The sequence below is a fragment of the Heloderma suspectum genome, chromosome 14 (genome assembly GCF_057233095.1).
Source record: "Heloderma suspectum isolate Gila_16-S chromosome 14, 16-S_ref, whole genome shotgun sequence".
NCBI lineage: Eukaryota > Metazoa > Chordata > Lepidosauria > Squamata > Helodermatidae > Heloderma > Heloderma suspectum.
Window position 1 is genome coordinate 23,074,585 of NC_139471.1, and position 21,235 is coordinate 23,095,819.

The 21,235-nt window shown below is 48.0% G+C and overlaps 1 protein-coding gene across 2 annotated transcripts in view; it reads left to right on the plus strand.

Annotated features, from left to right (window-relative positions):
* The window catches only part of TTLL11 (tubulin tyrosine ligase like 11), a 108,622-nt gene extending 88,147 nt beyond the window's left edge, over positions 1-20,475 (plus strand). Inside the window, exon 9 of one of the 2 annotated variants that reach the window (XM_084820870.1) lies at positions 18,964-20,475. In XM_084820870.1, coding sequence (XP_084676996.1) covers positions 18,964-18,974 — 11 coding nt within the window. In that variant the 3' untranslated portion in view covers positions 18,975-20,475. Of the gene's footprint in view, positions 1-3,587; positions 4,417-18,963 lie in introns of those variants that run through there. The other variant, XM_084820869.1, reaches the window with a different exon arrangement.
* The last annotated feature ends 760 nt before the right edge of the window (positions 20,476-21,235 follow it).

Genomic DNA, 21,235 nt, shown 5'->3' on the forward strand with positions numbered 1-21,235 from the left:
CACTGTGTTTGTAATAATACTGAATTATTAAATTCATATGGGTTGACTGAACCATTTCAGGGCTTCTTGGAACTCCCATATCTAGTGCTGGGATTGAGTTGTTGGCTCACTCCATTTCCATTTCCAGCAGCCAGCAAGCTGGGGTCAACTTGAATTGCCCAGGATCGGACTGCAACCACACCACACACACACACACATGTGCACGTGCACACACACCAGCAGGTATCAAACATATAAATACAGCTGTCCAGGTAAAGCCCCGGCACTTTTATTTTTTCAAGTTGTCCCACTCTTCCTTCAAAGATCTCATGGTGCCATACATGTTTTCCCTCCGCCACCATCATTTTGTCTTCACAACAACCCTGTGAGGTAGATTAGGCTGAGGGACAGTGGCTTTGCTTCATGGCTAAGTGGGGATTTGAACCCTGATCTCCTGGCTTTTAAATCCAGCACTCTAATCTTTGCACCTTTTGTTTTTTGCATGGAAACTGGGATATTTGAGAACTGCTTGCCATGACATGGGCTTTGATCTTGGCTCAGCCTTTAGCCATTAAGGCATGCAATGGGTCCACAACCTTTTTGGGCCAGTGGAGACAATTGTAATTTTCAGGGTTGTGGGTGCTCTCACAAAATGGCTGCCATTGCGGGCTTGCCCATCCATACGTTGGCTGTCATAGTGGGCATGGCTGGTTACAAAACACTCATTTCCCAGACACAAACTGGTGAGACTAAAAGAAAACCAACTTGCTCAAGAACCTATGTACAAGGCAGGGATGTAGTCTGAGCTCTAAAACAAAAAAACTGCTCTTTTGAACCTGAATAAAGAAGGCACTCGAGGGCACCCCTTCACTTTTCAGCATGCTATCCTCCCAGTTATTATTATTGTTAATTACCAAAAATGGTTGTGGTTTCCATGCATGCACACCGCAGTAAAATAGCAGAGCTTCTAACTTACTTATTTCATTAAAAGCTCTGCGGGACTGCCACTTAGGGGTGTGTGTGTGTGTGTGTGTGTGTGTGTGTGTAGCATGTGTCTTTTCCATCCCACGCCACTCCACTATGACTGATAAAATGCAGTCCAGGTCTGGCATCTGCTGAGCTCCGATAAACCTGGCAGGCTCTTTGCCAGACGATTCGCCGCCCACCTCATGGGTGACCCCAATTGCAGCCCTCGGTTGAGGGAAATTATACTTCAGAGCGTAATTGTACTGTTTCAAAAGAGCCTTTTCCTCTGCTTGCCTCAATAAGCCCAGATTGAATGTGCAAAAATAACAATATATAATATATACATACTTTGAAGCCTTATCGGAAAATTATTCTCCTTCAGCGTTTGCCCTTCACCGAACGAGCCTCTCAAAGGCCTTTCCTGATTGCTGGCATATTGCAAAAGGTTCGGCGGGCCACACAGATCCTCAGTTAGGTATTAAGTTGGATGTTTTAATTCACTGCCAGGTTTGGGAACACCGGTGCTATTTTTTAATGAGCTGGTCTACCCTCTCCTTCACTTACTAAAACAAGAAAATGTCTTGGTATGACTGAAAAAAACACGGCCATCTCTTTCCATTGTGAGGACATGTCTTTTCTGGACGGAGTGAGCACAGCCCAGGGCCGGTGTCGAGGGTAGGCATGGCTGGGCACCTGCCGAGGGCCCACACCCCAGCAGGGGCCCACTGACAAGAGCCCCCTGGAGTTGCGCCTCACCTTCGCCATTGCAGCCTGCTCTTTCCCCTGCCTCTCGCTCTGGCCCAGACAATGGAGGTGGTGAGGGGGAGGAGCAGGAGATGCCGTGGCCTGCTTAGAACAACAAAAGCAGAAGAAAGGCCCTGTGGAACAGACCAAGGGTCCATCTAGTCCAGGATGGTTTTCACACAGTGGCCAACCAGCTGCCCAACCCACAAACAGGACAAGAGTGCAACAGCGCTCTCCCGCCCATGTTCCCCAGAAGCTGGGATACCAAGGTATACTGCTCACTGGCTTTCTGCTTGTCAAACAAGCAAGTGATGGCAATGACAAGGAAAAGGATGAGGAGTAAGAGCAGCGGGTGACAATGTTGGTGAGAAGGCAGACGCACTAGGAAGGGGGGTCGTTGAGGGTGTCTTGCCCATGAGCCCCCCAAAACCTGGCGCTGGCACTGGCACAGTCTTAAGGGCAACCTTCCTCAGCCTGGCCTGCACCCTCCAGATGGGCTGAACTACCAGTCCCATCATCTCCAACAAGCATGGCCCTGGGCCTGTTTGCTGGGGACAGTGGGAGTTGTAGTCTGACATCTGGAGGGTATCAGGTTAGGGAAAGCTGCCTTAGGGCCATGATACCTGAAAGACCTCCTCTCCTTGTATGAATCTCCCTGCCCCTTGAGGTCCTCTGTTGAGGCCTTTTTGTGCACCCTTTCACCTTCTGGGGCTCTGGTGGTTGGGGTGCAGGAGACGGCCTTTTCTGTTGTGGCAAGAGCTGTGGAACTCCCCACCTAAGGAGGGTCATCTGTCTCCCACTTTACCAGTTTTCTGCTCTTGTCCTAAGTTGTTCCTTTCCAGCAAGCTTTTAGTGCAGCCTTCCCCAACCTGGTGCCTTCCAGAGGTGTTGGACTACAACTCCCAGAATGCCCCTGCTAGCTGGGGCATTCTGGGAGTTGTAGTCCAACACCTCTGGAAGGCACTAGGTTCGGGAAGGCTGTTTTAGTTTATTGGCTGTGTAGTTTCATCCCTGTTTTAGCTCTGGGTCTTTCCAGTGTTGCCATGTATTGCTGATTTAAAATAAAATATAGGTTTGTTTTTTTATAGTTTATGAAATAGTACCATTTTTCTATTATTTACTTTGCTTTTCGCAAGTGGTCTTGAGCCCCTCCTCAGTCTGAGGTGGAAAGGCAGGGGTCTGATAGCACCGAATAAATAAATAACTGCGGGTTGGACTGCCCATGGTGGTGTGCCAACAGCCACCATAAAGGAAGAGGGCTAGAAGCGCCAGGCATGAAAGGACTGGCTCTGGATAATGCAGGCTAACACAGCCCACCATGCTGTCTGGCCCATAGTCCTCTGGGCTCCAAATCTGTTCCTCTCAGTTACACATAACCCTTACAGTCTCTGATCCTTGTGTGATCTTTTTTCCAGCTCCCTCGTCTCCCCATTCCTTCATGACCTCTATTCACTGACTCCACCCCTCTTCACCTGTCTTTTCCACCTAGCTTCCTCTCTGCTCCTTGCTTTCTCTACTTGTCTGCTCTGTCCCCTTCTCCTGGTCTATCCCCTTCACCCTACTTGCCCCAGTCCTCTTTCCAGCTGTCAGCTTCCCAGCCAGCTCACATGTCATACATGTGAGATTTATGCCCATCCAAAAGAAACTTAGACTCCCCTTGCAGAAGCCACAGGTGCTCGTCAGTATTCTGTTGCTGACGTTTTCTCCTCCGAGCAGTTAGGAGGAAAGTTGGTGGACATTCCTTGGCATCACCAATCCTCAGTCAATGGATACATTCCATGAGATCACTAGGCTCAACCTGTCTGTGTGCGCATGCGTGCGTGTCATCAGAGTGGGCTGGGCAGAAGATTTTAGGCTGAAAGGCCATGCCTCATTCCTAACTCCCCCTTTCCTTTCAGGAATGGGCCTGCAGGCTTTTGTGGAGGCAGTCTGTTTTCTGGCACAGAGGAGGTACAAGTCTCTCTCCCTCCACGAGCAGGTGGAACTGCTGATCGACTTCTGTGAGTACAACCTGGCTGCCCTGGACGAGAAGCGCCTGGCCTGCAGCCATGTTGTCCCCGAACGCCGCATGGCCCTGGTCACCTGCCATCAAGACAGACTGCACCTCAGCCCCGGCGCTCACACGCCGCCTCAATACCATGGCACCACAGCCCATAAATTGGTTGATTATAGGAGCTCCCGGCCCTGAAGAGGCTGCATTTTGTTGGGGGAAAATGAAGGTCTTTCTGGCCTGAAGCCATCTGCGCCGTGGGAGGAGCCCTCCTACCTCAGAGTCATATTTTTATTTATTGCCGCCTGTCCTAGTGACGCTCCTTGACCAAGATCCTTGTGGCGAAGCATCCCCCTTCTGAATGACAGCTGTTGGTGGGAGGGCCAGCTACTTACGATGTCCTGTTGGAGCTGGAGCGACAAGCTGTCTCTCTCTCGCATCTCAAGCTGATTTTTAAAAAGAGCCATCTAAGAAGACCAAGCATGGCAGGGCAGGGAACATTGCGGGAGCTGGCATCATGGAATCCACACTGGAGAAGAACCTGCCTCGCCAGAGAGAGTCCGGCCTTGGTCACGCCTCACCAAAGTACAAGTGGGCCGGGAGAAAGTGGTGATCGTTGTGTTTTGCATCGTGGGAGGAGGAGGTGGGAAGGGGTGAGAAGTGGGAGGTATGCAAAGCTATAGAAATGGTAGAGGATGTTGGTTATGGTGAACTAAAATCCTATTTATGTATATCAGGCACTGTGTAAGGGCTCGTTTCATTCTGAAGGGCCAGAGGGCGGGTGGGACCTGCGCCCAGCACTGCTGATGCACTGTAGCTCAGCAGTAGGGTACCTGCTTTGCATGCAGAAGATGTCAGGATTGAACCTCAACATCTCTGCTCAGAAAGATGAGGTGGCAGGGCCAGGAAGCGCCCTCTTGATTGGCTGAGACCTTGCAGAGGTGCTGCCTGTCAGAATACAGAATACTGGGGTGGATGGAGCAACGGTTTGATTTTAGCTCCTTATATCTAGTACGCACACTTACGGCTTTGTGGAGGCACAAGGAATGCCCCAAGGGTGTTCTCGCTCTCTCTCTGAAACTGAGCAGCTGCAGAGCTCTGCGTGCATCCCGGAGCCCTTGTGTGCCATAGAGGGTGAACATTTATGTTCATCAGAGGCCGTTGAGGAGTAGATGAACTCTCCACACGAACACTTGGGATCCAGATTTGTTGGCTTCTGGAAGCACTTAAGCAAGGCTGCATGCATAGTCCACGATCCCTCAGTAGCACTGGGCATATGCAGAAATTTGTACCGAGCATGGAATTCATCATTCCAAAAATATACACTTCCGTTGAAACAAAAACAACGAAAAAAGCAAGCTTCTAGTCCTTAAAGCTGAAAGTGCATGAGCAAGGCCTGATGAAAGCTCAGAAGCTAAAAGCATGTGTGTTTGTGTGGTAGAGGGGACCTGAGCAGGATTTCAAGAATGTGCAAGCAGGCAAATTTGAAAAAATGCAAATTTGCAAATTCAAACTGGTTGCAAAATTTAAATTTGGGTTGTTGTCGGCACACGTGTATCAGCTTTGCCTTTCAGAAAACTGTTGCCTCTAAAGTAATCCAGGAAGGGGTAAAGGGAGCAAGTTTGCAGGGCTCTGAAGCTTGTCCATGTGGGTCCGGCCCCTGCAGTGAGGGTGGAGAGCCCTCACTGCACCTGGAGGGTGTATCACAGGGCGAACTGGGACAGGGCTGTAAGCAGCCCCTGTAAGCATGGGAGGAGTGTGCCCCCTCCCACCAGGGGCTTGGGTTGACGAGGCCACTGTGTCTTAGGGTAAGGCAAAAGGAGGGAGCGGATCTGCTAGAGAAGACACCAAGCAACGCAGTTCCTTCTGGAATCGCCTTGTCCTCACGGCCTGCTTCATTGTGCTGTTCTCTTTGTGTGTGGTTCTCTCCTCCCGCCTAAGCTCTTGCTGGCACTGGCACTCTCACGCTGCTTGTTTGCTAATGTTTGAGTAGCTGCTGCATGCCTTCTCTCGTTGCTTTTAGCATCTTTGGGATGATGCAACTGAGCAATCCATGTTCTCCCCCCAACACTGTTTTGGCGGGCCTTGTGAGTGCTTGGACCTGCAGCAAAGGAATGAGGGGGGGGGGATGTTATAAAACTAATCTTGCCATCTTCTCGCCCTCCCCTGAAACTAGCCCAGAGTGGTCTTAAAACAGACCCCCAACATTCCTCCTCACTGGCTCCCAAGTGGCTGTAAACGAGCATTTATTCCTCTTCTGCAGCTTTCCCAAACCTGGTGCCCTCCAGAGGCACCCTCAGGATTGGCTGACCATGGTGGGGGTGGGGAGATGCCACGAGTTGTAGTCCAACCCATCTGGAAGGCACCAGGTTTGGGAAGGCTTGCAAATTCAAAGGGGACTGGGAATTCCAGTGCCAAGCGCCATGAGAGACGTGGTGGAAAGCACCGACAGCCACTGCAAGCAGCCGAGGCCTGTGTGAGACAAAGGAATAGCCCCTTTTTGAGACAGGGCCTTAGTTTTGTTCAGTGGAGGCTGGTGGCTCCGATGTCAGTGAGGTGGTGAACCTTGGAGAGCTCCTTTAGAGTTCTGGTGGGTTCTGACTGAAACCCGGAGCAGATTCACTGCCCCACTGACATCGGAGCCACCAGCCTCCCTCCACTGGACAGCAGGACAGGGCCTTTGCCAAACTTGTAAAAACAGCGTTAGGGAGAGGGTATGATCTGGAGGGGACAAATGGGAGGGATGCTTAAACTTCCCCAAATGCATTGAGCAAGGGGTTGGACTCGGTGATCTTATAGGCCCCTTCCAACCCTGCTATTCTATGATTCTATGATCTGCTTTTCCTGAGCTGGGAAGAGAGTGCACAGGAGTGGTGGCAATGGGAGGCTTCATGGCTTCCCCCAACTGCTGTTTCCCAGTGAGAGAAAAGAAACTGGTGGGACAAAGCTGGTTTGCAGGGCTGGGTTAAGCACTCCGCCCCCTTGAAATTATGCCCTCTACTTGCTGTTCGCTTGGCAAGAGACCCAGGAGCCTAGACTCCCGTCTCTGCTAGATGTCTGCTCTGCCCCCCTGTTGAGCACTGTTCTTGTTAAAACACAGCCCTGTTTTGGTTTGTGACTTGCCTTAGCCACTGGTCAGAGCAGTGCCAAATATTGTGACTACCAATACAACACATTGGCTCCCATCTTCCCTCCTCATGTGGTGAAACAGATTTATGGTGCTCTCCTGTTGCTCAGCGAAAGAGAAAATGTTTAGAGGCTTCTCGCTGGCACTGTTCTCGCTGGCCCGGCTTTAATTTTTTTTTCTCTGTGAAGGAGAAATGGCCAGCGCAGAGCTTTGGCATCTGTCAACACAGTCGAAGCTGAAAGGGGGGGGCCATACCCCCTCCTTTCTCCACTATGGAGTATTTGAAGATGCTCTCAGGTTGAAAAATGCTTCCTTCGCACACGGTGACATCTGGAATTTGTCTCACCATTGGCAGCGTTTACTGGAAAATAGCTGACACTTCCCTTTTCACCCCGGCGGATTTATGTCTCTCACAGATTGTCTAGGATAAGCATTGCATCTGCAAGGGGGTGCAGTCATGGACTTTCCCCCTCCCTCCAGGGGGCCTTCTCTCTCACACACTTGCAGGTTGGATCCTGCTCCCTTGGGCTTTGAGACTAGCTCGAGTCAGATGGAGACACTTAACTCAGATACGGTCATCTAAGGGAGTTTGTGTGGGTGGGTGTATAGAACAGGCCTGCTACTTTCCCTCATTCCACTGGAAACCAAGATCTTTGCTCAGCAGGGCAGTTGCTGGGTGTGGGGTCAGGAGAGATAAAGCTTCTTGTCGGGAGGGGGAATTTGCTGTTCCCCCTCCCGAACAGGGGGCAGGGTTGGCAGTTGATTCAAACAGGTCTAGGGGTCCAAACGCAGTCTGGTCAAGTGGCCAAGAGTGTGAGGTTGGGTGTGTTGTGTGTGCATGTCCCAGGTTCGAATCCTGCCTTAGCCATGAACTCATTCACTGCTTCTAACTAAACCATGGCTGTCCCAACCTCACACCATCCCTCCAAGTCTAGAATATGGTGGGTAATAATACCATCCTGACTTATTAGAGCTGTTGGGGAGATGCTGGACATCCCGTTACCTGAAGCGCTTTTGATAATGGAAAGTGCTACAGAAATGCAGAGTTATTTGCAATATGGGAGCTGTTTTTGTGCTGAGGATGAGAGAAGGGGACTTGCCCCTTCCAAGAGGATGCCCTGGTGCAACACAGGTATGCATCTAAGACAGCCTTCCCCAATGTAGTGTCCTCCAGATGTGTTGAACCACTGGCTAGAGCCAATGGGAATTGTAGTCCCAGACATTTGGTGGACACTGGGTTGGACAAGGCTGTTCTAGAAACAAGGCATGTTTCTCAGAAAATGGCTGCCATGACCGGTCACAAAGCACTCATTTCCAGAAGGCAAACTGATGAGGCTAAAAGAAAAGTAACTTGCCCAAGAACTTAAATATAAGGCAGAAGTAAGGCCTGAGTTAGAAAACACAGAAAAAAATCCCTTTTGAACCCAAATAAAGTAGGTTATGGAGGGCAGCCCTTTGCTTTGCAGCATACCATCTTCCCAGTTGAAAACAAATCTAATTTTAAAACATCTTAGGCCATAATCCTATGCATGTTTAGACAGAAAAAGGTCCGACAACTCCCAGCATTCTCCAACTAGCTCTGCTGGCTGGGGAGTGCTGGGAGTTGTGGGACTTTTTTCTGTCTAAACAGTCATTGGATTGCATCCTTACGTAATAAAATTAAAATCGTGAGGGGCAGGAAACCTGGTGGGCACCAAGGAAGGTATCTGAGGGCATGCTGGTGCCCATGGCCACCATGTTGGCGACTCCAGGCTTAACTGACTGAAACTCATGCAATCAATCAACCTAAGATGTCTTCCATCAGATGACAGTCCTGTTTCTTTATCATTAGTAACATGATGCATAAGGGGAGAGGCACCTTTTCAATGATGGAAGGGATCCTTCCCAAGGGGCTACAGCGAATTGTAGCCCTCACAACCCCCAGGGGCTCTGGAGGTCTTCATTCATCTCTGCTTCGCACTTCATGCCTTTGCCATGGCCGTTGTCCTCGCTGCTCTGCAAGTCTTAAGTGGTGCATCCTGTGTCCTGAGATAGCCAGCTCTTCTCTTTCCCTCTCATGGGACTCCACCGCTCTCTGCGTGAGAGGAAAATAACTCCACCACACGTAACAGCAGAAGGAGGCTCGTGTGTTTGGCCAATCTCAATTCGCCCCCAGGGGCACCCTCCAAGCTTTTCCTCTCTGACGTTTACAAATTGTTAGGCCTCTTTCCCTCTCTGTGCTGTGGACTTGATTTTCCCCTCTTAGTTTGAACTGGCAACAGAGTCTCGGTGGAATCATAGGTTCCCTCCCTGTCACTCGGAATCAACACTCCGTCTTATTTTATGGACTGGAAAATTGCTCTCTGTATACAAATATAGATCCACAGTGTCCCTTGAGGACGTCATAACAACACAATTTCTTCATTTCTCAACAAGCTTTCTTTTCCCCTTCCCAAGTTGTACTTTTGAACACAAAATGATTTTTCTGTTTTCCTTGGAGTTGATGCAGTCTGCCTAAGAGCAAACATGGAAGTCAGTGTAAGTCTGACTGAGAATGTGGCTACTCATGTGACTGTGTAAGCGCTTTTGTATAGTGGTTGCCACAGCTTAAAATACTTTTTTTTAGCCCTCTTCCTATGGCTTGAACAATAGTTTGACATGGAGATTTTCAGCAAGTCAAATTTTCCTCCCCTTTTATTTAATTTCCTGGAAAAACTCACCCCCTAAACTTCTCTGTTCCAAACTGCTGTTTAAGGCATAGGAGCATGATAGGGTTTTTTTTTTTTAAAGTTGGCAGCTCTTCCTACGTGCAACCCTTAGAGTCCAACAGTTGCTCCTTCATTGTAGGGACAGAATCTTTGTACTTTTAACAGCTGTGTCTCAGGAAGAAATTTAGCAGGGGAAGCTTCTCCTTGGCAAGAAGATGAAATAACAAAACTTTGTTTGAAGCTGCCATGAGCACACCAGTGTTGCAAAAGAGAAAGATGGCAACCACAAGGAAAGGATGGACTCACTCCAGGACAGATTATAGAAGACTAGCTCCCACAAACAGTTCCCTACTTTAGAGACACTTCCAATAAATGATCCAAGTTGAGCTTCGTCTGACCCTTTTCCTTGCTAGCAAAGCTTCTAGAAAACAAGAAACCTCTCCTTTTAAGATAGGACAACATTTGAAATCAGTTCTGTTTATCTCCATGGGATTTACCTTAAGTTCATTTTGTCCTATTTCTGCATCAATTTGCACTTTTTTAAAAAAAAGGCTGCATGAAAATTTGTATGCATTTTTGTGTGCATTTCACCGAATATATGCAGGCTTGTACATGATTTTGCCCAATACATGCATTTTTGTGAGCACTTTCCTCTAATATAATGTGTTTTGTATATTTTGCTCCCTAATAAATATATTCTGATCCACACTTTCCCCCAATAAATACATTTTTGTATGCGTTGTTTGGAGAAATGACATGCAAAATTCGGAAAAGTGCAAATTTTGAAGCATAATGATGTTTTGGTCTATGCATTGGTTTAAAAAGTGCAAATTAGCTGATCGCATTAAAATGTAAACCGAACTAATTTCTGCCCTGTCCCTGATCCTAAGCTTAAATTTCAAAAGTTTATCTCCACCACCTCCCCCAATTTATGCCACTGAGTTTCAACATTTGGCAGAACTGAAAATATGGATTGAAGTCACGGCCAGAACAAATAATCTGGCCTGCATTCCATCTTTGCAAACTGAAGCCGAACACTGTGTTGTCTAAGCCTGGAGGCTGAGTGGGAGCTGTAAAAGTGCTAGAAAAAACAAGACCAAAGAAAGCTGGTAGCCTGACTTTATGAGGCCATTTTCTTATTTGGTTCTCTCTCCAACAGGTGCAAAGTGACGATTTATAATTATTTTTAGTTTTGAAAAAGCCTCCAGGACTGTATATCCATCAGGCGAGCCTTTGCTTCCTGTTCGAAGGATGGATTGATATTTAGATCAGCATGGAAATAAATGATTCCAGTGCTCCCATTTTAACCGGGCTCTCCAATTTTGGCTCTCTCCTTCACCTGTCTGGATTGATCAGGTGCAAAACACCCAAAACAAAAGGGAACCAGATTCATGGATCCAGAATCATTTTGCACAAAAGTGGAATGATGACAAAGACAGTTTGATATGTGCGAATGATGAGCGGTTTCATTCTTCAGCCCCTGCTCCATGGCCATTTGTGTCTCAGACTAGTGACAGGGTGCACTGTCTCCAGTGGTGTTGTGACACTAGAGCAGACAGAGACACAGCGCAATCCTCGCAGTAGTTGGTGGGGAATACATTTTCCCAGGAACGAGGTATTGCTGTGTGTTGTAATGCGAATTATTTTGTGGGTGGCTTGGCCTTGAATGGGCAATTCAGACTCATTAGCTTCACAAAACACCTGCTCCTGGTGCAAAACTCCTAGAACTGGTTTGTGGATATGGAATCAACACAGCTGCCTGCATTTTTGGCCTCTCCTTGGGGGTGTGGCTGTGGGGACTGTCACGATGAGCATTTCAGAATTCACCACTACACCGCTGATCATCTCTAGTGTGAATGAGAGTGCATCTTGCCACCTCACGTGCTGCCGTTGCAGAGGTGGCTGAATTGGAGGTGGACATGCATCTTTATTACACATGCATATGCACATGGACACTAAAGCGCCATATGCCAGCCAGCCATTTCACACATGGCAGCGGCCAATTAGTATCTAATGGTGAACTACTGATAATGTATTGGAGGGCAACCATGTGCTCTGTTTCATCAGTGAAACCTTGGAGAAGGTGTCATCCTACTGGTCCTTGTAAACTGGTCCACCAAATTCGCTATAAAAATTAAGGTTGCCATATACCAATGGCCATGCTGGTTGGGAATTATGAGAGGTGCAGTCCAACACATCTGGAGGGTGTCAGATTGGGAGAGGCTGTTTTAAGGCCAAGGTGGTGATTATAAGTATTATTTATTTGTTTATTGAGAGGTCCTGGTCCTGATAACCCTTAGTACGTCTGTCTCGGCCTACTTGCAGTCTTCCCCCAGTTTTGCAAATAGTGCCTGATGTTCTGTTGTTCTGATGTTCTGCACAAACCTTGCAGGATTAAGACCTAAAGATTGGGACCTAATTAAGAGGTGAGCACCACTTAGAAATCTTCCAGGATCTCCTGATTCACCCAAAACGATGTGAGCGGTGCACTCTAATCTTAGTGTCACAAGTTAGTTAAAGAAACCCTGCACTCGGCCATTCCGCTTTGGAGAGATTGTTGCATCAGCATATTCTTAATTGAAATTCTTTCTAACACTCTGCTCCTTTGTAGCTGGATTAAGACTGCACTTATCTTTGCGTAATTAGACTTTAAACCATTGTATATTTTGGGGAAAACAATTATTTTTAGGAGAATTGATTTACATTGTCCCCAAAGATGAAAAGCACGTGCCGGATTATACCTGTTTATCCCATAATAAAAAATGGTATGTGTAGCAGGAAGCCACTATTTTCCCCCTGGCTCTGTTCCTGTGCATTTAAGAGCAACATGAAGTGCAAAAATCCAAATAGGTGAAGCTTTTCCCAGCACTTTCATTTCTGTACTAGGGAAAGCTTTACCATCTGGATTTTTGTGGGTTAGGCTGCTGTTAACAGCATAGGAGCAGGGCCAGGAAAGAAAGTTGATGCCCTTACCTGTTACTTTGGAAGAGGTCTTCCCCCCCCCCCCGCCCCGCCCCTTGATTGGGAAAGGAAACTGTGCAAGCTGAACTGCTGAGCATGCCAAGAAATTAGCAGGTATTTGTGCAAAGTAGGATGTATAATTTGTATTGGCAATTACTGTAATTAGATTCAGGTAGCTAATTGCTACCTCTGAGTAGGAGACAAAGAAAAGAGAACCCCCTTTTATAACATCAGAGAGCGGGAGCAGTGGACCAAAAAAACAAGGATTGCCAGATCTGATACTGGCATTGCTCTATGCCATGAAAAAGAAGAAGGGAGAATTTCAGCTGATGCAATTTCTCCTGTCATAGTGAGGCAGTGATGGGGAAGTTTTACATCTGCTTGCCTCCTCTCCTTTATGCACAGGCCCCCCAACCTCAGTTCTCTAGATCAGGGGTGGGCAGAAAGTAGATTTCCAGATGTTTTGGATTTGATCTCACATTCCTGACCATTGGCCAGGAATTTTGGGAGTTGCTGGCAGCAGCTTCTGGGAGTTGAAGTCTGAAATAGCTGAAGACCTACCTTCTCCCCACTCCTGACTGAATGGTGCCCAACAGAGGTTGGCGTTCCTGTGCATAGAAGGGAGAATGGAGGTAATGTGTTGCCTTCCAGATGTTTTGGCCTACAACTCCCATAACCCCTCACCATTGGCTAAGGCTGGTGGGAGTTGTAGGCCAAAACATCTGGAGGCCAGATGTACTGTAAATTCACAGGAGGGCCAGTTTTAGGGAAGTATAGAGCTGTCTTCTTCCAAGATGAATTATTTCGCATCCTGTGCTCTTTCTCAGGACATTGGAGGATAGAAGGTCAACACCTGTGAGTCAGGATGCTTAGGTGGAACCTCTGTGGTTAGAGGCAGGATACTTTGAATAGCAGCTTCTGCAGACTTGGGGGAAGGGGCTTTGGCTAGGAGAGTAGCTTACTCTCTGGTTGGACTTGAACCCAGGACTTGCCAGCTTGCAGTCTTTTCCAGGACACTACCGCCTCCCTCAGTCCACTGGAAACATTTGCCTGTCCTTGGCCACAGGTTTGAGACATAGCAACAACACTCTACGGGCCAGATTTGGGGAACAAACGATGGCCCCTGCTTGCGGAGGCAATTTGGCCAGTCGCAGTCAGGAGGCTGTATGCAGGACTAAATGGCTCCTTCCATAGTGGCAGTAAGAAAGAACCACAGATCCCAGCATGCTTTGCAAGCACATGACAGGCCCCTAGGGAAGCCACTTACCTTTACAAGGGGCAGCTGTGGTGTCTTCCTTGCGCATTGCCCTTTCTGCTGAACAGGAGCCCTGAATAGTTCAGGAGGGTGAAGGGTGCTCCTGTAAGCCTGCTTCTTCCAACAAACTCAAGTCTGCCTCAACTAGGTAGGAGGAGGAGGAGGTCTCCCCCCCACCCCAGAAGTAGAATGCTTTGGTTATTGCATTTACATAAGCCTTACTGAAACAAGGGGGTGTTTCTGGGGGGTCACTGTTGTCCTTTTTAGTATCACAGACCATTTGAATGCAGTACACCAGGGCCACCATCCTCAACCTCATGCTGTCCAGATATGTTGGATTGTAATGCCAACACATGCAGATGAATGATGCTTTTGCAGAGCTGTGTGTCTTTGCAGATGCTGCTTGCGTGTGCGACCCTAGATTGTCCTTTATCTTGCAGATAGCTTTTCCCAACTGTTTGAAAAGCTCATCAAGTAAGGGCATTTTTCACACCCAAGGTTTAAATTTTTTTATTTATCCAGGGGAGTCGATAATCTTGGCTACATGTGCCAGAATGATGCAGTGGTAGTAGGTTCTGATTTCTGGGCAGTTTTGGCTTTGTTGTACTTTTTTAAAAGTAAGTTTTTAGTCCTTATGAATGTGAAAATGAGTGGGTGGCGCCTGCTGAAATTGTAGCAGCTGGAGAGGTGGCTGCAAGAGAATTCTAAATGTTGGAATGGGGCCTATGGCCTGCCTATCTTTATTTTTTGCATTTTTTTTTTTGCTACTTTGCATATTTTATTGTGGACAATTTGCCCATTTTTGCAAAATCCAGGATTATAAGTTTCTTTTCACCTTGATTGCGATTGTTAAAAACTACACTGTCTGGAATATGCATTTGATTCCCCATTCATGGTCTATCCTGCTTCAACCGCATGAGAAAACCTCAGGGACTCTCCTTTCCTTAGAGTTATGTGGACAAGCTAGAGCTGAAACTAACTTGCTCCCATAAATTTTTCTCTCTGATGTTGAATATTCTCAAAATGCTTCCTTAAATATTCCCTGAATATTTGCTGATCTCTATTTTGATATTTGATAACAGGATTTAGAATGGTTTGACAATTGATATTTGACTATATTTTTTGTTGTGGATGTCTGGCAGTTGACATGCAATGATATTAGTACCTGACAGCATTTGGAAGATGACATGCAGTGGTATGTAGGACAAGGTATGACATCCCAAGTTTAACACCTGTCAAAATCAAAGCAATCAAGGGGTCTTGATGAAGTCAGAAGCATTCAAACTTTGATGGAAGAATTCACATTCGAGATGCAAGTTTGAGCTTCTCACATCTTTCTGTTCAAATCTGAATGTCCAAATGGAACACTTTTTCATGGCAAATCCAGAATATATGCAAACATTTGATTCAGCTCTAGCAGAACTCTTCTACGTCCTGCTGTTAGTGGGTTTCTAGGTGTTTAACCTATCAACCATGCATGGAATAAAATATCATTTCTCAGAAGTAGCAACATGGAAGTGAATGTATCTTCTAAAAACATAACAGAATGCATTAAATTTGCCTTTCGCTCACCTGTGGATTGTTTTTGTGGGCATCTGGCTTTTTCTTCTTCTCCATAATATATCTTCTTATTAAATACAAGGCTGGGACTTAGAGGTAGCTGTCCCCTCCCCTCTCCCACTCTGTTTTGGACCTGGATGCCTTGTGAACACTCATAGCTTTATTAACTTGGTTTTAATTAGCTTGAAAATGATGATTAAATAATGCTAAATTCGCTAGGGCGCTTAAACTCCACAGGGAAACTCAGTCGTGCTCTGCTGCTTAGGAGAAGAAACATGTTAAAAATGCCTTTCAAGCCTGATAGTTAAACACAGAGGAGCAGTTAGATAATTTTAGGCCCTGGACTTCATGGTCTTATGGGGGATTCCTTTAGATGGCTATGTGTACTCCTTCAGTTGTGAAGCACACGACTAACATTTCTCTTCTGCCATTCCATGCTTTACTACTGCTTTTACATTCCTGATACGTTAGAGCAGCAACCACAGCAAAACTGTTTGCCAAACCTGATGTTTTTAAAAAGGAATACTCTGAGCATGTGCAGTTTTGCATTATTAAGAGCGCAACCCTATGCATGTTTAGACAGAAAGGAGTCCTCCAGCTCCATGCGTACGCTCCTGGACCCTGGACTTCGGCCCCATGGCAAGGCCCTGCTGCACCACTGGTTTAAGATGTCAGGCTTGGCGCTTCTCAAGAGAGAGGGGCTGAGGAGCCATTTCTGTGGCAATTAGCAGAATTGCTCCTTGGCAAGAGAAAATTACTCTACACATGTGCAGAGGTACAGCTGCTGTTATGAGCTGCATGTTCTAGGGCTGAATCCCAATGTTAAAACCCGTGCAGTCCAGAAATCCATGAACATTTTCAACCCAGCCTAGTGGTGTCCCCTGTGCTGAGTTGTCAGCAAGTGGTGACAGCTCCAGAAAAATATATATTTGGGGTGGGGGGAGCACAGAAGAGATGTCGAGCATTTCTGGGGGAGGGGGTGAACAGACATGGAAAGTGTCTGTCTTCCAAGGATCCAGTAATGGGGGGCAGAAGAGCTACTTGTCTGGGGGCAGGGGCATTGGTTCCTCTTGTCAACCCTCCAGTACCAGTTAGGTGAGCAAGGTTCTGATTGTGCCCCTCTAAATTCTACCACCATCCATGGCTGGGACAACAATTCCCATCAGGCCAACACCCTTGAAGGGTGCCAGGTTGGACTGAGACCCAGACCTGCCCCTCTTGCAAAAGGGGAAGGAGACTCGTGGGCTCTCTTGTCTGCATGCCAAACGCACAACTGTGGCTGAAAGGCACTGTGGGTTCCTTGTTTTCAGTTTCATTTCCCCCGGCCCTGGTCATCCTTTTGGAGAGGCTCTTGCCTGGATTTCCCTAAGAACCCCCCAAGAGGTCGGAGGGAGGCTGCGCAGCCTGCCCAGCTGTCTGCGAGCTCATCGAAGGGCAGAAACGGCAGCAGCCCTCTGGCCCACGTTGCACAATAGCTCATAGCAAGACAGCCAGGCAGCAGTGCTGTAGCGATGTCGGGGCTCGCAGGGATGCAGCTCTGGCGCTTCTTTATTAGCAGGGGCGCTGATGTCATCTGCCATCCCCTCAGAGTTCCCTGTTCCCTCTGAGCTTAGCTGCTACACCACTGCCCCCCCCTTCTCTATTCAGGAACCTGCAGCTGAGTCTTACTTCGGCAGTGGGAATGAGACCTTCCAGAGCACCGGAGGGCAGCGGGATACCTTAGGGGGGTGGGCAGGGTACACATCTCATACACCCAGCTCTGCCCTAGAGCACCTCCCTGCTCCACTTGCCCCCAGCTTGCCAACTGCTCAAACAAATACAGCAGTAGAACTGCAGCTGTGCCAGTGTGGGTCACGTGAGCAGAGCAGCGTAAGTACACAGTGCTTGTTGGCATGCGAATCTTGGGCTGTCTATGTCTCTGCCTTCTACTCAGCACTGGTTAGGCTTCATCTGGAATACTGTGTCCAGTTCTGGGCACTGCACTTAAGAAGGATGCAGACAAGCTGGAGAGGGTTCAGAGGAGGGCAACAAAGATGATCAGGGGACTGGAAACAGAGCCCTGTGAAGAGAGAGTGAAGGAACTGGGCATGTTTAGCCTTGAGAAAACTGAGGGGAGATAGGATAGCGCTCTTCAAGGAAGGCTGTCCCAGAGAGGAAGGCCAGGATCTCTTCTCCATCACCCCAGAGGGCAGGACATGGAATAATGGGCTCAAGTTGCAGGAAGCCAGATTCTGGCTGAACATCAGGAAAAATGTCCTGACTGTTAGAGCAGTACAACAATGGAACCCATTCCCTAGGGAGGTGGCGGGCTCTCCCACCCTGGAGGCATTCAAGATGAGGCTGAACAGCCATCTGTCAGGGATGCTCTGACTTGGATTCCTGCATTAAGCAGGGGGCTGGACTTGACGGTCTTGTAGGCCCCTTCCAACCCTACTATTCTATGATTCTATGAATGGGGGTTGTCTCCCAAAGGTGCTGTTGGTTTCACTGGGAGAAGGCAAGTAGGCCGGGCAGTCCAGGCTGCCCCCATGCTGCTGGCACAGGAGCATGGGAACAGCGGGGCATGTCTGCCACCCAGCCCTCCAGGATCTGCCACCTCAGGCAGCTGCCTCACGCTGCCTTATGGTAGAGCCGGTCCCGGACCATGTTTTTGTTCCTCCCAACCAGCCCCTTCATGCCCTGTGCCCCCACCCCTGCTGCCAGCATCTGCTCTGTGGTCTCTTCTCGCACATAACAATGATGTTGGGAAGAAAGTGGGCTTGGTGTGGGAAATGTCACTGCAATAAATCAGCGTCAATTGGTATGCTGCGGCTGCAACTCGACTTTTCATTCCCTTCCAGCACAGCGTAGGCTGAGGCCATCCAATTAAACCTCCCATCAACACACAGGAAACTTAGGGAAGGTGGGTGGTGGAGGGTGGGGAGGAGGAGAGGCACCCTGAGCTTCTGTTGTCTGCATCTGGAAGTGTGCAGGCCGTGGTCTGATGGGAAGAGCGCTCCAACCGTCCCTCTAATATGCAGATAACACAACACAAAAACGCACACCGCCCAGGTCCCCTGCTGGAGATCAATAATCCAGGAGCACTCGTAAAGACAGATTGAGAGATGTCTTCTCCCGAGGGCTGGCAGATCGGACCATGTCCTGCTTTGATCATAATTGAGTTGGACGCTGGCAGACGCATCTGGGCCTGGCTAGGCCAGGAATTGCCGGCTCTTCGTTGTTGTCATGTTCTGTCTAATTAGCTTTTGGACCCGGGGCTGGCAGTCAGCCTGCTGGATCTTTGTGGCTGGCCTATTTCTGATTGTCCCCAGGACAGAACCCCACATGCCAAGAGACATGAGGAGCAATGTTACCCCAGCCAGCCAAACAGCCTGGCCAGACATTTCCTCCCAAATGAGTTTATTTACATGTGGTGGCCCAAGGTGGGAGTCATCCTGGGGAGGGTGGGCAGCTCAGTCCTGTCTTGGTCTCAGCTGTGCTTGTTTTCCTGCATCCTCCCAAAGCTTTCACTTGATGGGCAGTGGTGAACGTGCATGGTTCTGCATGGGATCATGGCTTACGATCCACGTGGGGTTGATTTATACTTCGTGGCCTTGCACCATTTTTTTTTTACAAGGAACTCAACATTGCATCTCTTTCCAAAAGTCCAATTCCCTGTGCAACTTTTCTTGTGATCCTTTGGTCTCTTTAACAGGGGTGGCTTGAGACACTTTGCTGCCTGAGCTGAAGGACAAGAGGGCCCCCGCACGTTCCATGAGCAAAAGCTGGCGAAACGCTCAGATGAATCTGTCTTCAGCACTGATAATGGGACAGCACCCTTTCCTGTGTCTGAGGCTGCACAGTAACTGAGGGGACACAGAGCGGGCCGCATGGCCCACAGCTCTCTCCTCCAGCACCTTGCTGCCACCTCCCAAGATCTGCCGCCTGAGACGACTGCCTCACTCTGCCCGATGGCAGAGCTGGCCCTGCTCTTTGAACAACCACCATGGCCTTCTGAATGCTCGGTGCCCGGTTTTACCCTGTCCCCATTTAGATGACCCGATTTGGAGGAGGGCCGTAGCTCCGTGGTGCAGCACGTATTTTGCACACAAAAGCTCCCTGCTTCAGTCCCCGGCACATCCAGGTAAAGGATCTATTGACAGAGCTTGGAAAGACCAGTGGAGAGGCTCTGCCAACTGGAGTAGGCAGTACTGCGCTCAATGGACCAATTGTACGACCCTGGCTAGGGAGGGGTGGACATGCGATGCTTGAGGTTCTCTGGATTTTTCCTTGAAGCTTCATAGAATCATGGAATAGTAGGGTTGGAAGGGGCCTACAAGGTCATCGAGTCCAACCCCCTGCTCAATGCAGGAATCCAAGCCAGAGCATCCTTGACAGGTGTCCAGCCTCGTCTTGAACGCCTCCAGTGTGGGAGAGCCTGCCACCTTCCTAGGGAATGGGTTCCATTGTCGTATTATAGAAGCTTGTTTCACCTTGTTTGCATTCCCCCAAATGTGCATTTGTCCCAATTGGGGGAAAAAAGATGCTCATTTTTAAAAGTGTGCATTTTTTCCCAATTGAAAAAATATGGATTTTTTTTAAAAGTGCATCTTTCCTATTTGAAAATAACATTTTTCTCCATAGGCTAAAACATGAAAATGTGGATTGGGGGTGGGGGAAGGGATTTGCACATGTCTGCAAATACACATTTTTGGAAGTGAGCACTTGTGCATGTGTGCACTTTGGAGGAAACTGTGCAAATGTTCTGGGAATTGCACTCGTGCTTGCATTCAGGGTTGCACATGGGACATGCCTGTATGATTTACAAACAGGAACAAACTTCTCATATGTCCCTAATGCTGGCTAAGGAAACTTCTTATTTGATATATATTCTTTAGGGATGTGCAAATAAAAGTAAAACACAAGCTCGCCCAAGGTCTCCAAATTCCAACTTGAAGCTCATTCCAAGTTGCGTCTGTATCAGACTGCGAGTTTGTTCTTTTCACATGAAAATCTGTGCATATTTTCATGCATACTTTTCCAAATGTATGCATCAGTTGTGTGCATCTTTGAAATGTAGGCATTCTACTCCCATTGATTATAGCATATTTGTGCACATTTTTCAAAAGTGCAACTTTTAATGCGCATTTCCCAAATATCTCTATGCTGTCAAATGCATTCTTTTTGGCTCACACTGCAAGGTTGGAAATGTACGGACTTTGACTGCAGATTATGTCTGAGTCTGTTTGGTCTGGAAGCTGTGAACTGGGTCAAGCCTGATAAAAAACAAACTGAAGCAAATTTCTCATACATCCCTAATGTTCATCTGAAACATTTGCACCAGGAATGAGGACACTTCAGCCTACAGGTACAAGCTACAGAAGGTGACTGCCTGGATGCACCTGTCTTTCCTTTCAGCTGGTGGAGAATACCGCTACCTAGGCACTGGTGCGGACAGGGCGCTTGGATTGTGTGACACCCTGCCAAGTTGCCAGTGCATTTAAAGTGCTGGTTTTCACCTGTAAAGCCTTAAATGGTGTGAGCCAAAGTTACCTGGAAGACAGCCTTCTCCTGTACCGGTCTGCCTGCACTCTGAAGTCATCCACAGATGCCCTTCTCACTTGTCCAGTGCCACATTAGGCTGGTGCGTACAAGGGCAGAAGGCCTTTTCAGGAATGGCCCCACACCTCTGGAGTCAGGTTCCATCAGGGCTCATCAGCCCCCTTCTTTGCAGGTCTTCAAGATGGCTCTGAATTGCCACGTGTTTTCACTGGCCCTTTCATAATTGCATGTTTAAGCGGCTGGTTTTATTTGTAATTTGCTGGGTTTTTTTTTTCTGTTTACCATGTTGTATTTCTTTTACTATGTATTCCACTGTGGGAGGGTTGCCCCTTTAAAGGAGGCTTTAAAATAGTTTAAAAACATAAAGTAAACAAAGGTACGAATCACAGTGGCAACTCCACCCACTGCTTTCTCTGGCCACACCC